Source organism: Pinus tabuliformis, chromosome J (assembly GCF_031772625.1).
Source record: "Pinus tabuliformis cultivar Carrire ecotype Pingquan chromosome J, CPIR1, whole genome shotgun sequence".
Classification (NCBI taxonomy): Eukaryota; Viridiplantae; Streptophyta; class Pinopsida; order Pinales; family Pinaceae; genus Pinus; species Pinus tabuliformis.
Genome location: NC_142295.1, coordinates 1,129,912,570 through 1,129,930,655, shown reverse-complemented (window position 1 = coordinate 1,129,930,655; position 18,086 = coordinate 1,129,912,570). Strand labels below are relative to the sequence as shown.

Below are 18,086 nucleotides of genomic sequence, written 5' to 3'. Positions count from 1 at the left end.
TTGTTCCTTGTTGCAGACTAAATGTTTCAATCGCCAACACCAATTCTAGAAAATCTAGTTTTAGTAGTGGCCTATATTGTTGGATAAACACTCTTACACTTACCTAATTGTTCAATTTTCAAGGACTTGACAAGGTTTGAGGAAAGTTATCTAGCCTTGAGTCAACATGGGCCCTTGATCCTTTGCTCTTCTCGAGTACCAATGTTAATGAAACCATTTTCAAGACATTTGTTGCAAGATGAATCTCATGGATGGCCTCATTAGACCCATGGTTTTCTATGTTTCAGAGATATAGGGATTGAGCTTACTAGAGTAAGATCAGGCCATGGCAGAGAGAGTATAGGATCATACCATTGCATCATTAGATGCAAGAGGGCAACAAAAAAAGTCATCATGCATATAGAGTTTGTGGCAACCCCTTCCATGATGAAAACCATCTTAGTATTGGTTTCCCTTTTGCACCGGGTTTAGTGCTTTGTATATTCTCTAGTTAACAAGGATTATTATCCTTATTGTTCTTGTTGTTTTGTTACCTTGATTTGAGCTTGTTGGCAGTTTGTGGAGGCTACAAAAGTACTTTGGATGGCTGCTATCTCAATAGAGCTCCCTCCATTTAATACTCTATTGATGTCCTTGGTTGACTCTTATTGAATAAGAAAAAATGGATATGATCATTAGAGAGGACATCATTGGCCAATATATTCGGGTTGCGTTGACCCTCCAAGTGGGTTAAGCCCCAAGATAGTCCTCTATGTATAAATCTTCTTGGAGTTGGTGACAACCTTAATGTTTAGGCACACTGCACACTTTGGGATTGGCTACATGCTCTTCGGATGCCCCTTGGGTAGTTCTAATTTGGTTCTAATTTTCTGTGTTGAAATCAACGAGCATATCACCTGGAGCAAGGTTACTTGGGAGCGGGAGCGACATTTTCAAAAGCTCTCGTTTTGGGAGCGAATCGGGGAGCGAATTTTTATATAATATATATATTTTTATATTTTGATGCATATATGTTAAGAAAAGCATGTAGAATGATGAATTAGATATACAAAACATAAAAACATAGATTGAACCATATAACATCAATCATCTAGAAGTTATAATCTTCATCAACCATGTCCACAAGTTAGTAACATACAACATATTGAGTCTCATGATTCATCAATCTTAAAGTTTCAAGCTTTCAAAATTCAATATATAACATTTATCATCATTGACCACCAAAGTTGTACTTGTAAGCTAAGTGTAACCATTACAACAAAGAATATCTAACATGAAATGAAATGTTATAAAATGAAATGAAATGAAACAACTTTAAAGTTTCACGAAGCATCATATTCATAATTCATTACCAATGAGTTATAATTGCCAACTTCAAACTTCAAACTTAAATTGTCATATATTGTTTACAAAAAATATCATAATAAATATGAAAGAGTCAATAGTTATAAAAACTACTAGAAACTAGAAAAGACAAGTAAATCTATTATCTATTGCTAATGCTTGGGCCTCTTGCCCGCCGCGAGAAATGTCTAATTTTTGAGTCTTGTTGGAAAATCAAGATCTTTGTCATTAATATCACCCTCATTAACATAAGATAGAAAAAACATAGCATGTCAAGTCAAGATTTTGTTTGAGTGATGGTTACATTTTTCGTAGGGTCGTGATAGAGGAGTTCGACAACCAATGTTACTAACATCAAGGTACATAGAGGGATTGGTGCTCTTCATTAAATACGAGTTCCATACCCTAATACATGACAAAATCCAATGGAAACATTGCAATCCCCCCAATCTTGAAATCCTGAAAAACTGATAAGTTTGTTGGATTTTGAATGAGATTTAAAATTCTACTTTCTCCATATGAAATCCAATGAGGTCAGAACTACTCTCAAACATCTGGAGTCATTTCATGGTAATGTTAAATTTAAGTAAAAGGATGAAAATGAAAATTAAGGAGAATGTCACTTTTACTTTAAGAATTTAACATTACCATGAATTGTGTATCAATATTAGGGCCATAGGCTTGATAATTAGGTTGGCCCACTAAAAAATTATTTATTTCTTTGAAAAAAATTTCATTTGGAATGTTACTACAATTTCTTTTTGTAAAAAAGGCTAGGGAGCGAAAATTTCGATTCCGGATTCGCTCCCGAAATTCGCTTCCATGCAGGAGCGATTTCAGGAGCGTTGGGTTCGAGGGGGGGGGGAGCTGCTCCCTCGCAACCCTGACCTGGAGGAATAAGATTTGCCAATTCCACCTTCCTCATGGGATTGATATGGAGTAACACTTCACCTTTAGATGCTCCATCTACTATGAGATTGTAGGAGAACTTTTGTCTCATTGGGGAGTCTTAGAACTCTCTATCCACATTCTTACACTTCCTGGACTAAAGATGCTTGACACTATACATTAGGGAGGTCTTTGGACTTTAGATCTCATTCACTATGCTACCCTAGTCTAGACTCGTTCCTAACCAATTGATTACAACTTTTATTCCTGTGCTCTTAGTAGCTAGAGTCACTGGGAGATGGTCGAATAACAACACTACATCCACAATCAATTTTGTGAAACCTTGGGAGGCCCTTCATGGTTGACCATTGGACTCTTACAACCATGTCACCTCAGATCTCGTGGCACGTCATATCACACCAATAGTTAAGATACCTCCTCTAGATCTTGGTCGTGGGTAGTAGCACCCGGTCATCACGACATATCTTAGACTAGATCTTTTGATTCTTCCAGTTACTCCAACCAATCATCTATCAAGAGTTTGTTCACTATGGTTTTGGATTTTAGGAGAGATAACATCAAGGGAGTTTGGTCATTCCCTAGGTGAGCTATCTCCCCTAATTGTTTTGGGATTTTTCTTCACCTCTCCACAGTGCTTGTATGTACCTACACTATTTCTTTGTATTCCTACTCCATTATTTTGGGCTTTAGACTTTAGATCTTATAGAATATAAGCTGGTTTTGTTTATGTCATTAGATCATTATCGAGGCCTAGTTTTCTGTTAAGCCTCATACAGAAACTATATTGAGGCTCAGAGGGACTACAAAACATAGGAAGAATTCTATGTGATAAATTTTAGTCCATCCACCATTTTTATGAGGTCTTGCCACTTTGCTGATACTAGAATGTTTAGGAAGAAAGGTACGACTCTATGTGTTATTTTCTTCATTGATTAATATTCTGTTAGTCATTTAGGGTATTTTTGGATCACATATGTCAAGACCCAGTTCCCTTGGTTTTGACTTTGAATTTTAATACCGTTTTTGATGTACCACTACAATTGCAGTTGGAAATTTTCTACTCTCAACCAACAGTAAGCTTCTATGAAATCATTGAGTGTAAATACGGCTGAGTCATACCTATCACATCCAAGATATTGAGATAAGATTTGATTTGTGTTTTTATCATAAACTCATAAATCTAACGTTAGAAATTCATAACCATTTGTTTCTATTGCAATCAAGATCATTTTGCATAAGCAGAGTTATCTCGATATTATACTTTTCATATTTATATTTAGCATTAACATACCTGCATTTATCAATTTTTAGCATGCTAAGAAATGAAGTACGAAGCTTACATTGTTTCCCAAATAACTGTTCCAAGAAATTTGAACTTTTTGAGAGTTGTCACAGAAATTGAAAGTTCCTGAAAATTGTGGAAACTTGCCAAATGTTACTTTGCTTTGCTTGGTTTTAGTCAAGTATTCACTCTATTTTTGTGCTATTTTCTGATGTCTACTAGAGAAGATTTCAGGATTCCTTCGTAAATAAATAATCATTTCAAACAACTTTAGTTTGGGAAAATGTAGTATTTTAAGTTCCAGAGAAATCTAGCTTCTTTTCCAAGGGTTATCTTTATGAACATTTCGGCTACCTACTCATGGCAATGCTTTTTGCTTGTTTTCCTCAGCCACTGCATCGAGAGTTATACACGTTGAACCCTGATCGCTTCTTTGTTCGATCTTTTATTGATGCCATTAAAGGTAATACTGAGGAGAGTTTTAGAAGAATTATTTCAGAACCATCGCCTGGGATTTACACATTTAGTATGCTTCAGCCAGAATTTTGTGAAATGATTTTTTCTGAGGTACGCTTTTAGATAATTTCCATGGCATACTTTTTTGGTTCCTTTTTTGTGGGTTGGCTTTTAACTCGTGTGGTCTTTCTTATTGGTTCTCTTCTATTATGTAGATTCTATTATTTCATATCTCTGTTTTATATTTTAATTTGATTCTTTCTTGGATACTTTCATGCTGTTGCAAATGCTTAGGTGGAGAACTTTCAAAGGTGGGTTCATGCAACAAAGTTCAAAATAATGAGACCAAATACAATGAACAAATATGGAGCAGTGCTTGATGATTTTGGCCTTGATACTATGCTTGATAAACTGATGGCAGAGTTTATCAATCCTCTGGCTTCAGGTTCTTGTTTAAAAGAAGTCTCTTAAAGGTTGCTTTGTGGTTAGTGACCAATATAAAAAGTCATTGCTATGAATGTTTAGAAATGATTTTAACTAAGTTAATCTTGTGAGATTGCAGTTTTCTTTCCTAATCTCTGTGGGTCATCCCTTGATTCCCATCATGGATTTGTTGTTGAGTATAGCAAGGATCGAGATTTAGAGCTAGGTATGTGAATCCTATTCCATCTTTCCCTACAATTTTTCATTTTATTAATCTTTATGGCAAACGTATTGAAAATCTTTTACATCAAATTTAATTGTTGATTATAAAAGGCTATACATATTTTCATTGGAAATGTTGTAGTGATTATTTATGTAAATGTTAATGTTGAGGGGAATATGAAACCCCTTCAAATAGCATAAATAACTACTTTTGTAGTAAACAAATAGTATTCTATTTGATATGGAAGAAATATATTTGTAATAAATGTATTGATAGATTTATAATTGATAGAATGATAGAATTACAATGAGGGGCCCTGTTATAAATTCTAGGAGGGGTGCCCTTTCATATGAAGACTCAAGAGACGTGTTTCTTTGATAAGACACACCTTTACACCTTTTCATAATTATTATCTATTTTTATGTTTGTTACATTGCCACCCTCTTAAGGAATGCTTTGTCCTCAAAGCATAATGAACAAGATTCTCTCTGGTTGTGCATGTTGCCTATGTCTGGTTTGACTTCGACATGTTGGGGTTAGTCTTCTTCCCCCCATCCTTTTTTTAAACGATTGATTACTTAAATTTTATATATATATATATATATATATATATATAAGCTAAATTAATATAATCTATTATATTTGTATTTTTAATCCTAGCTAAATTTTATTATAATTAATTAATTAATTAATATCTTATTCAGAATTCCTAAATTATAACTTATCTCGATTGTACAGGTGTGTACTGTACGATGTGTACCTTTTAATGGTCTCGTTCAATGAAATCCCTTGAAATCAAATCCTCAGTTTGCTTGCGTATTGAGTTAATGTTTGGCTTGCATATGTTGCACAATTGCTCAACACATTCAGTCAATAATTCTTGGTTTGTTAACACTTTCCTACTCTTCATTATTCGAGCAATTGCAACATCTATCAGATGATGCCTATCCTCATTAACAATTTCGATCACTTTCTTCTTCTCATCATCTATTGTAAGAGGAATATTAATCTTCCTTTTCTTTTATTATTATTTTATGTGGTCCACAAACCTTGGAGATCAATGACCGCTACATCCACAAAATATTTTGTTAAAATTGGCAACTAGGGCCAAACTTTACCTTGAACAACTCATATGATGGAGATGATATTTTTATTGGGTTCATCTTTCCGAGAGGTGTAGGATTTATCTAATGATCATCTCATTCTGACAAGTACAAATGGAATTATGAATTTATTACTTCTATGGACAAATTGTCAAGGTTGGCGCAAGGTCAAATGTAGACTCATATAGCCCAACCGATGTGTCACTTCTCCCTCAACGTTGTGTATATATAGAGGAGTCATTTTCCTCATTTGGTCACTCATCATCACACATCTTTCTCTCTCTTCATCTGATTGGGTCATACGAATTTCAGGCAGCCTGTTCTTCTCCACACGTGCGAAGAGTTGACTGGATATTTCTGTTCTCTGCGTTGACCGAGTTGCAGCCAGCTTTGACTAGCGTTGACTGGGCAGTGTTTGACTTCATTTGACTGCAATTTTTGTGGGAGAATATGTTTGGGCAGGCCGCATATTCTGGCACAGAAACCAAAATTTTCTGGGCAGTTTGACCTGTGTTGACCGCAGGGTTGACTGTCTGTTGTCCAGGTTTGACCTAGAATTTCAAGATTGTTTTGGGCTGATTTGCACTCTCTTTGGAGGCCAAGTTGACTGGGTTTGACCAAGCTAAATTGGAGTAGACTTTTTGCTGGTTTGACCAGTGTTGACTTTCTGATTAGGGCATCCTGTTGACTGCTGTTTGACTGGACTGTTTTACGGTGGTTGGGCAAGGAAATTTTGTATGATGTACTCTCTTTCTCTCTCTGCTGAACTTTTGAAGAATAATAAGTAGATTTGATCAAAGGGTTTTTTCCCCCACAAGATTTTTCCTTGGCATCCGCCAAATATTGTGTCCTCTTGTTTTGGCTTGTCTTTTGCTTATTATTTATGTTCTATCTGTATTTACTATCATGTTAATGTGATTGTTAATCTGGAAATTGATATTGGGCAATAAGAAAAATTGAAGTAAATTGCTCTAAAGCATAGAACATACCATTTTTATCTAAAATTAATATATTTGTACGAGACAGATCCGCCCAAGGGGATCACTAACTGTTTGCTCAACAGCGAATACTAACCTCGAGGTTGTCGAGAGAATTGAACCCGTGACCTCTCAATAGCAAAGGTGCTTTAATGACGAGGACTTGACCAATTGAGCTAACCCTTTGGGCTTATCTTCCTCGCTTACATGTAAAATTATGATTGAATTCAAAACTATCATTTTCAATTATTGTTTTATTGATGGGATGTTTCGAAAGAATTTTGTACTTTTCACGTGTTTGAACAGAATAGTCTGATGACATCTTCATCTTGCAACTTCAATTGTGATTTTATGTAATCGCAAAGTAATGTTTCCGAATCATTCAATAACAATAACATTGCTGCATGATAAGTTGATGTTGTAATTTCTATTGGCTTAACATCAAACTTGCCTATGATAATGCAGCTTCTCAGAGAATATATCCATCTTAGCTTACGATTATTATACTTTGTTGAGTAAAAGCTTTCAAATACCTCAATGCATTTAAACATTTCCCACTGTAGATTAATTTCAGAAGACTTGTAAACTAGCCAGAACCCAATAGTTAATACTGTAGCAGCTAACTATATTCCAGAGTGGTCATTTGAATAATTATCAAAATATGTTCTAAACTCAGCTTGAGTCTCTAGGGAAAATTTGAAATCATTCAACATCCTTCCATCATTGATGTATAGTTCGAAACAAAATGATGCTTCATCTTTGACAATGTGCTTTGCTCAAGATTTTCATTTGCACTGTTGTCGAATCACAATCTCTGAACTAGTTTTAAGTTATAAAATTCACAAAATACCTTCATCGCTGATATACATAATAAGATTCACTACCTTTCCAAGGATACTCTCACTATTATCATCACTTAATTTTTTAAGGCCACTTTTTTAATCATATTATCAGAAAATGCAACCAACAATTCCACACTTGTCCATTTTCCAACATGTTTATTGCATATTTACTCAAAATGCTCGCTTTAAAGCATTACCAAAAATAATATTGTTCTGAAATGTATCGACAACATAATCCATGGGATTGTCATGCAATTCAATAATCTTCCCCATAAGCACATGCTTTTGAATTGTGGCTATATCAGTTTTGTCTGCATTGCTGTTTACAACGTCTTTTGCTCATTTCACTAAGGTTATTCCTTGACTAGTTATGCTCTTTAAAAATATTTGCAACCAATTCCAAACTGTTGGGTATTGTAGAGAACAACCTATACATCCTAGAAGGATCATCCTTCTTTTGGTCCCTAAGCAAGGCATGACAACCGGAATCCTAGTTCTCAAGTAGTTGAGTTTGATAACCAGAGATGATTTCATTTTGTACTTTCTCTACTAAGTTCGACTCCGTGCTAAAGTGCAAATAATGGACAACTCTTTCTTTCTCATTGTTTGCAAACCAGTGGTTGCTTGCATTATTAGAATCCCGGTTAAAGTGATGTAAAATAATACCTGCCTCGGATTTAGAGACAAAAAACACATTTGAAACATTTTCTGTAGCATTGTGCTGACGTTCACGAATGTTGTTTAGACTTAAAACACTGTAGTTCATATGTCTGTTATTGGCATCACTACATGTGATGTCCACACCCGCTATTAAGGGCCCTGCAGTAATTTTCTCAAAGTTTCTAGATGGAGCCCGAATAGATGATTGTAATGGTGCAAAAGGTTGACAAGAACGCTGTAAAGATACAGAGGGTTGATGTGAGGACTGGAATGGTATAGAGGGTTCATGAGAAGAGTTCAAAGGACAATTAGAAGATTGCAATGGTGCAAAAGGTCGATGAGAAGAGTTGAGAAGTGCAAAGGACATTCCTTTTTCATTTATAGGTGAAACAGGGCTATTCTTTGCTTCCCCTATGCATATTGAAATGCCTGTGTCTAAGACCTCAGGGGTAATGACGATTTCCTCCTCATCTTGGTTGTCTAAATTCATCAACCATCCTATAAGTACTTTTCTTATTTCTCGTAACAGTTCCAATTGAGATTTATGAGATTTCCTTTATCCTTTGAAATACGTGTCCATGATTTCAGGACCTAAGAATATAATGGCAGCCTAATGTGGCTTTGATACTAATGTAGTAAACAAATTGTATTCTATTTGATATTGAAGAAGAAATATATTTGTAATAAATATCTTGATAAATATATAATTAATAGAATGATAGAAATACAATGAGAGGCCCCACTATAAATATTAGGCGTGGTGCCCTTTCATATGAAGAGACGTGTCCCTTTGATAAGACACACCTTTACGCCTTTTCATTAATTATTAATTATTATTATGTTTGTTACAACTTTTCAGATTTTTAGGTGTTCATATATGCTCACAACCGTGAATGGTCATTTCCCTTAGTCAGGTTGTGCCCTTTAGTTAGGTTTATTTTTATTTTATATTTTTTAGGGTTATTGCATTTCCTATCCCATCAAGGACGCCCTGCCCTCTATTAGCATCAGGTTTGCACCTTTCCCTAAAGGTCCAAAGGCTATATTTACCCTTTCATTATGTAAAGTCATGGTTATGTAAAGGGCCTATAAACTTTTTTTTTAATTTGTTGTGTAAATTGCTATATAAGCCTAGGAACATGTCTAGTCAAGTCTTTCCACCTAATCCTAAGCTTATCCTAAGTTTTTCGCAGCACAATTAGCCTATCGCAAGTTACAGCTAGCTCTACGAAATATTTTCGTAGCGCTCACCGAAAAATGTAATAGTTAGGTTTTCGAGCTGCCAACCCTATCATTTCAAGTGCCTATCCCTTTTCATCCATGATTTGACTGCTAGCTACATTGTAAAGCCCAAGAAGGAAGTTTAAACTCAAACCCTAAATTGCCCAGTTTACCTTCAAACGATAATTTCCAACAAACCCATAAATTTGTTTATAGTCTGCAGGAAAGTTCTAGAAGTGTTTGCAGCGTCTGGCCAGGAGAATTCAATACTGTAGAAGGATTTGCAGTGTTAGAGTCTTTGCAAGATGGGTCAATCAGGTCATGTGAAGCGGTTTGAGCCCGATGGGATGTATTTTGAAGTGTATCCAGAGATGTTGGCTTTGTTCAGAAATGCAGGATGGGAACTAGTGTTCCAACGCTTCAATGGACACAACCTGAGTTGGTGCCATGATTTCATCTATTCTTTTGATGGAAGCACAACAAGAATTAGAATCCTGTAGTTTCCAGTCACTAAGGAATCCATTATAGAGGCCACGGGTTTGCCAACTGAGGGTGAGAGATGGTTTAAGAAACAAAGATTGTAGAATGTGGACTTGAATTTTTTCTTGAAGGAGGAATGTTAGAACCAAGACTGGAATGTAGGAGTCCTCCAGAATATGCTGAAGCCTGAATGGTCTAACGCCCTCAGGACTGTGCAACTTTTCTTCACTTGTGAAGGCAAGTATTCTAAAGCCTATTTGTATCACATGAGGTTTTTATGTCATTTAACAAGTTTTAGTAAGATGAATTTGCCCTATTTTCTTCACCAAAGTTTGCTAAAGATGTCCACCAAAGCAAGAACCATACCTGAGCTGCAACCTCATGACATTTGTCATCACAACCTGATAAAAATACTGTATACTCATGAGTTAAACAAGCAGGTGGAGCAATTGAGATAGAGAAACATAAGACAACTTGCACCTAGAAGACCAAGGAGAGGCTAACTAAAGTCACTGTTCAAACCTTAGCTTAGGAAATAGAGGGAGAGTCTAGCCATATCCCTATTGAAGAACATGTTAAAAACCATGTAAAAGAACCAAAGATTAGGGTCTATGAGAGGAGGACAAGAAGACAATAGAAGCAAATGTTAGAAGAAGAGGAGGCAAAATAGAGAACAACATAAAGTGAAAAAGGCAAACTAAAAATGGAAACATAAGATGAAGAAGCTGAAACATAGCCTAGGGCTTACTGCAGAAAACCTCACACTCGCCTTACAAACAAACTAAGGTTGAGTTTTAAGGAAAAAATAAACCCTAAGCTAAAGGAGACAGTGATTATTGATGAAGAGGAAGAGACTGTGCAAGTTTCAAAGAGCAAAAAGAAGGCCACCAAATAGAGGAAAACAGAGTATGCTGACAGAAAAGGGAAAGAAACCCTAAAGGCTGGCAAAATCATACAGAAAGCTACCAGAAGGATGACAAGAAGCCAGGATAAGTTAAACCTCCTTGCTCAGGTTGCAGAAGCTATGGAGAAATGATCAATTTACTTCATGGAATAGAGAAATATACAAAACCCTAATTTTGTTGAACAAACCCTAATTATACCTCAACATTTTGACCTACTCCATTTTAATCTTTTTTGATAGTAAGTTATTTTTGATATGTTATGGTAATATGTCAAAGGGTTTTTGTGGCTGAGGGAGTGCAGAGAATATGAGTCAACATAAGGAAAAATAACCTTAAAAGGAGCAAGTAGTTACAAGGGCAGTTGCATAGTTTCAACATAGTTTACATGTTCATGCACCAGTTTTTCTACCAAGAGGGAAGACGAGTTGCAGTTCCAAATATCAAGCCTACAAAGGAGTGAACAGTTCCAGATCCTACAATGTAGCTATGACTCGTCCTTGTTCCAGAAGAATAGCAGGAGATACGCACAACAGTTCCACAATATACTTTGACCAATGTTATGTGCCAAATAGAGATCCAAATAGCTAAAATGATAGGATTTTGATTGTTTTTTGTTAATTAATCTTTCAAATATTGTAAGTATTATGCAACTATTGCTGCCAAACTTGGTGGATCTTATCTTTATTGTATTTTTCCTATATATTACATGAGAAATGAGGAAAACATGTTAGTTTTTGATGAAAAGATAGCTATTGTTTGTGTGTTGAAGGCTTTATTAATCTACAATTTTCTAAGATCAATAGATTTTGATCAGTGACACAAAGATTCATGTGATGGTATCTCTTAGTCTGTAATTTCTACATGTTTTAGTGTTTCCCTCTTTGTAATATCATTTGAATGTAATGTCTTTTGATATTTGAATGAGAATAAATGTTACAAAATTCATCCTTTTTTTGATGCTCTGTCTCATAGATTCAAATATTTGCACTCTTATCTTCTAAAGCTACTTTAGGATTCATTTCATATGCCCTACTGTAGTGGACTGTTTTTCTATTTTCCTCTTTTAGCTACAACGATGATTTGAAATGTCTTGGATGTGTCATCTACCTTGCCTTTGTCAATCTTGATCAGACAACCAGTATCTTGGTAAGTTGTCATAAACCCTAGCTTGTTAACTCCATTTCCCAATGGACTATCTCCCTCATGCCCAACCAAACCCTACCTCAACACAACTCAACTGAAGATCTAGCCATTGTGTGAATGTACAGTCAATTGCTAAATTTAGTGATTAGGCTGTTAGAGAGAGCCCTCTCTGGATTGAAGGGGCTAGCCTTCAATTTGCAAGATTGGTTTGCAAAGGTTACCTTAGGAATTTGTCTCCCACAACCAAGAGGACATTTCTAAGTGATAACACCCTCAAAGCATTTCTTATCCTCTATCTTCGATTTGGTTTGGAATGCCTTGTCATAATTCTTTATTTTTGAGGTTGAAGACATGAGATGATGTGATATTTGAAATGTTGAGAAGAATTGTTGAATTGTGAAACCCTTTGACAACCCTGATATGATCCTTGACTATGCACTTATGGGGTTCCCAATATGTACTTTTTGTATTGTGATTCCCAAAGTGGCTTCTATTTTTGCGATTGAATTGTACTAGAATTATTATTCTTTACTATTTATAATATAGTTGCAATATCGTCTTTGTTTCGAGCAATGTCAATACAATGATTTGTTAATGTATCAATTCTTGTGTTTAGGATGTTTATAAGTTGTTTTTGTATTAGATATGCCGCATGCTTTTGAGAGAGAATTTATATATACCCAATTTGAATAAAGCGAAGGGAACTCAAGTGTTGAGATTGAAATTATGAATAGTTAACTTGAATATAGATTGCTGAAATACATAAGATAGTGGGCTTATGGATATCCAACTCAAATATATGTTGACCTTGACCAAGATATATAATTGAATGTATTTTTAGATACATAATCAACTCATCAAAGATACAACCAATCCAAAAAATGTTTACACTCTTGTGTCCAATATCCTCTTAATTTGGAAGGTGTTGGGGAGAGCATATATCATAAGACAGATCCCTTGAACACAAAATGTTATTATAGTTGATCAATCACAAAGAACGATGAGGACAATGCGATTGCATAGTTGTAAAAAAATACATCAATATGAATTCCTACAATTGCTCTAGTGTTTCCATGTCCAATCATCAATCCAACAAGAAGAAACTCTAGTAGTTGGCATTGATCATTGATTTTTCCTTCTACACCTACTCTATTGATGCAAAACGGGAGCTTCAACCATGCTAGGAGAGGTTTTGATACAAAAATGAACTACTCCTTCAAAACGTTTAGCTTGTTGATAAAATAGTGGGATGTTGATGGCGAGGAATTCTATTTCCAATGAGCAGGGGTAGCAACAACAATAGTAGAATCATTAGAGGTGATTGAATCATTTTTCACATATCTTGAAGAAATGTTTCAAAAACTTAGGACTTGTGCAAATCAATCGATGGAGGAGTCACAAGTCCAAGGCCAAACCTCATTGTTGTCATCACAGGCTCAATAGGAGCAATAATATATTTTCCATTCACACCAAGCCCACCAAAATTGTATTCCATTTGATGAAGCGTTTTCGACCCAAGGCTTCAAGTATGCTATTTAGAAATAAGAAGTGACGATTCTCGTGAAAGTTTCAAGCCCTAGGAATAAGTAGATTGTTGAATTTAATTAATGTTGAAATTAAATTTTAGACCATAACATCAATATCACACAATGACTTGAAATTAAATAACAAATGCTTAAAATTTATTTTCAAACACAAATAGGTAATTAATCCTCCAAATAAGCTTTTCATTCTTTTGAAAAACATACAAGGAAACCTCGATAAGCTGCCCAAAAAACAACACTGCACAAATACCAAACAATATCTCAAACTTGAGCGGAACATTAAGTTAGGAGAGTATAGATATACAAATGATTATATGCATTGTATGATCCGTCTATGTGTAGTATGCAAATTCCTGTACGGGTCGATCCATATGATTATACGAATCTCTAGTGTAGCTTGTTGAAAACTGCCTAGGTTCACCTTTGCTTTGTTAGTTTATGGATTTTTTGGTAGCATTGGACATTTGTTCTAGTCTCGAAGGTGTTAGAGAGGCTAATGAATGTGAGATCTCTGAAACCCAGAAAGTTTCGAGTGAAAACACTTAGCAACCTCTCAATTAAATTAATTGATCAATAATTAAAAATGCCTAAGTCTAACTTAGGAAAATCGATTAATTAATAGGTATTAATTGAGGAAATCGATTTTTGCTTTAGAGACTTCTAGAAAAGTGTATTGATGGAGTCAAATTAATCTTAGCCATCGGTCACGATTAGATCTTGCCCATTGATGCTCCAACGAGAGATCATAAGAGCAAGTCGATAAATGGAGATAGACATAGTTGTGAAGCAAGGGGGCAAGGCAATGCGAATTAACTAGTGCGCAGTATTCAACGAGCGTAGAGTTCGAGCCAGGAAAGCATCGATGAAAGGGATTCAACAGAGAGAGGATTTCTAGGGGAGATTTCCACAGAGACTTCTAGAGTCAGAGAGAGGGCCGAATTCATCTACAAGAAGGCCATACTAGTTGGTACAAATTCTCCTGTGCGCAGATTCGGGCAACAGATTGTTTTCTAGTTACCAGGAATCAATTCCAGAAGGAAGAGCAAGCTTGTCTAGTGCGATTGCAGGATCACCAAAGGAGTGCAGGATCAATCAACTTGAGGTCCAGCCAACCGATGCGCATTTTCAGAAGCTAGTGTGCAGAGCAGAAGGGAGTGCAAATTACTGGAGGAGGCTGAGTAGTAAAGGAAACAATGTGTTTTGAGGTCGATCTGCGAGTCGGGGTAGTAAGGAATTTTTTTTAGAGATTTGCTAGTGTTTGGCAAGCAGATTATTGTACCCTCTATATGTTGCTGAAGAATAATAAAATAAACCCTCATCTGTTGCACTGATTTTCCCTTTGGGTTTTTTCTGGGGACTTTTAGTCCAAAATAGTTGTGTCAAATTTTTATTTGTGCATTTGTTTCTCAGTTTCTTATTTTACTTCTGCATCGTATTTTATTTGTGAACAATGCATCAGTGAGTTATTTGGTATTTGCCATAATCAAATAAGCTGCTAATCAGTTGGGAGAATAATTTCCATTTGGTGCATTCAAAGAAATTTCACATGGTATCAGAGCATAATTGATCGAATCAGTGACTCAAAAGCAAAAGGAAGCGAGATCGTGCAATTTCAGAGGGAGATCTGAAGCACAGGGTTCATATCTTTGTAGGCCAAGCCAGGGGTGCGAATTGAGAGGCAGGAAATTTGATTTCTGGATCCAGTTCGGAGGGAAAGTGTGAATTGCCTCAAAGCCAAGTTTGAAGGCAGTGTGGTTGCCAGGAAGCAGTTCCGGTGAGCAAATAAGTTGATTCGCTTGGGTGTAGATGATTTGCAACAAGGGTTGCAGTTGCAGATCTGCGTGGGGTAGGAAGAGAAAAGCACACTAAGAAGGAATTTTGAGTTTATTTCTTAGAGGGTTTTCAATTTCTAGGAGGATATCTGTGATTTCTAGTTGCAGGAGGCCGTAGCAGATTTGTTAGTTTAGCCAGTGCATGCTTCAAGAGCAACAATACGTGTGCTAGAATTTGGAGGACTTTCGAAACATAGAGCGAGTTGCATAGTGGAGTAGTAGCAGGCCGTGTGAGTGTTGGGAATGACACCAGAGGCAAGTGCATGATTAGATTTTCTAGTACAGGAACATATCTGCACATTACATAGGGAGTGAGAATAATAGAGGGAAGGCAGAGTAGGAAGGAGAAGGAGATTTCCAACACTAGTCTCCAGTTTATTTGAGTTTCATAGAGATGGCTACAACATGACTCAAAGATCAAGATAGACTTGATGGAGCCTCTAATTTTGGCGTATGGAAAGGCACAATTCAATGTCTTTTGGATGAGCATGGCTTGAAGGAGTTCGCGACAAATGTCATGGCAGAGCCAACAAATCCACAACAGTTGGTAGCCTTCAAGAAAGAGATGGCTAAGACTAAGAGGATGGTCCTAGACGGGGTTCGGTGTCATATTGTCTTGCATATTATAGAGAAGAACACTGCAAAGGACATGTGGGATGCAGTTGTGAACCTATATTAGTATCCATTTGAAAATCATGAAATCATTCTCAAGGAGAAGCTGAGAACAAGAAAGATGCGGAAGGGTGAGAGCGTAACCTCCTACTTCACCAGAATTCAGAGAGTCTGTGACGAACTTGCAATTGTAGGAGAAAAACTTGAAGATAATGAGCTAATGCAGACAACTCTAAACAGGTTTAACAAGGAATGGCGAATTTTCGTTTAGGGAATCACTGGACGAGATGAGCTTCTAGGTTGGGAACGCCTGTGGAGTGACTTCACTCAAGAAAAGCTTTGACTCAGACTTGTAGAAGTTACTATAAGTAGCAGCAACAAGGGATCGAAAATTGAGGAGGAAGAAGAAAATGTAGCCCTTGCGAGTAAAGGGAAGGCGAAGAAGGGTCCCAATCAAGGACAAAACTCAAAAGAAAGCGAGAATAAGAAAAAGGACTTGTCGACAGTCAAATGCTTTGGATGTGGTGAATTTGGTCACTACGTCACCCAGTGTCACAAGAGAAAGAAGGAAAAAAAGGGGTAGTCACAAACAACAACTTCAACAGAGATAGATGACTTGGCTTCTAGATTGGAGGAATTCACATTGATAGTAGCGATATCCTTAGATGGAGGAGGGGCATGAAGATTCAGAAACCAGTATGGGTAGGGTCCATGAGTGAGCTGTAGGGAGTCAGAGCCAACAAATCCACAATAGTTGGTAGCCTTCAAGAAAGAGATGGCTAAGACTAAGAGGATGGTCCTAGACGGGGTTCGGTGTCATATCGTCCTGCATATTGTAGAGAAGAACACTGCAAAGGAGATGTGGGATGCAGTTGTGAACCTATATTAGTATCCATTTGAGAATCATGAAATCATTCTCAAGGAGAAGCTGAGAACAAGAAAGATGTGGAAGGGTGAGAGCATACCCTCCTACCTCACCAGAATTCAGAGAGTCTGTGACGAACTTGCAGTTGTAGGAGAAAAACTTGAAGATAATGAGCTAATGCAGACAACTCTAAACAGGTTTAGCAAGGAATGGAGAATTTTCGTTTAGGGAATCACTGGACGAGGTGAGCTTCTAGGTTGGTAATGCTTGTGGAGTGATTTCACTCAAGAAAAGCTCCGACTTAGACTTGTAGAAGTTACTACAAGTAGCAGCAACAAGTGACTGAAAGTTGAGGAGGAAGAAGAAAATGTAGCCCTTGCGAGTAAAGGGAAGGCGAAGAACGGTCCCAATCAAGGACAAAACTCAAAAGAAAGCGAGAAGAAGAAAAAGGACCTGTCGACGGTCAAATGCTTCGGATGTGGTGAATTTGGTCACTACGTCAACCAGTGTCACAAGAGAAAGAAGGAAAAGAAGGGGTAGTCACAAACAACAACTTCAACAGAGATAGGATGACTTGGCCTCTAGATTGGAGGAATTCACACTGATAATAGCGATATCTCTAGATGGAGGAGGAGCATGATGATTCAGAAACCAGTATGGGTAAGGTCCATGAGTGAGCTGCAGGGAGTCTAGTTCAAATCCAATTGTTGTTCACATGGATTGGTTCCTTTGCTACCGGAGCCCAGAGTATAAAGTAGTAGGAGGATCAAGATGTCAACAAGGCATAGTCAAATCTTGAGAGATAGTCGCAAAGCTAGTTGCAGTCAGATGCGTGAGCAATAGTAGCAAAGTCAATTGGGCGTAGTCAGGTGTTCAGTAGACAATATAGAGCTAGTCATAGTTAGAGGACTCAAGGGATAGTTGCAAAGCCAGTAGCAGGGGAACACTAGATTCGTAGAGATCAAGTTCCATTTGGAATTGGAGGTTGTAGGTGCAGTTCCAACCAGAGCGAGATTCCACGAGGGAGCTTCCATCTAGGAGAGATTTCCCAGTTCTGTTTCAAAGGGAGATCTAGTGAGATCAGACTCACTATTGCATTAGTTGCAGTAGCAGTGTAGGAATAACAACAGAGCAGTAACAGTCGCAATGTGAGGTGAATCAAAGTATGCACAATGTTGATGGATAATGCTTACCAATTGACTTCTTCACAATGATTTCAAGTGATAGGGAGTCAGATCAGTATGAGATGTGAAGGAAAGAGGTGA

General features: G+C 36.8%; 1 protein-coding gene across 2 annotated transcripts in view; it reads left to right on the top strand.

Annotated features, from left to right (window-relative positions):
- The window catches only part of LOC149231052 (2-oxoglutarate and iron-dependent oxygenase domain-containing protein CP2-like), a 172,399-nt gene that overhangs the window by 51,808 nt on the left and 102,505 nt on the right, over nt 1–18,086 (top strand). For both annotated transcript variants that reach the window (XM_089379104.1, XM_089379103.1), the window contains 3 exons: nt 3,926–4,102; nt 4,286–4,436; nt 4,554–4,640. In XM_089379104.1, the coding sequence (XP_089235230.1) occupies nt 3,926–4,102; nt 4,286–4,436; nt 4,554–4,640 (415 nt within the window). The remainder of the gene's footprint in view (nt 1–3,925; nt 4,103–4,285; nt 4,437–4,553; nt 4,641–18,086) is intronic.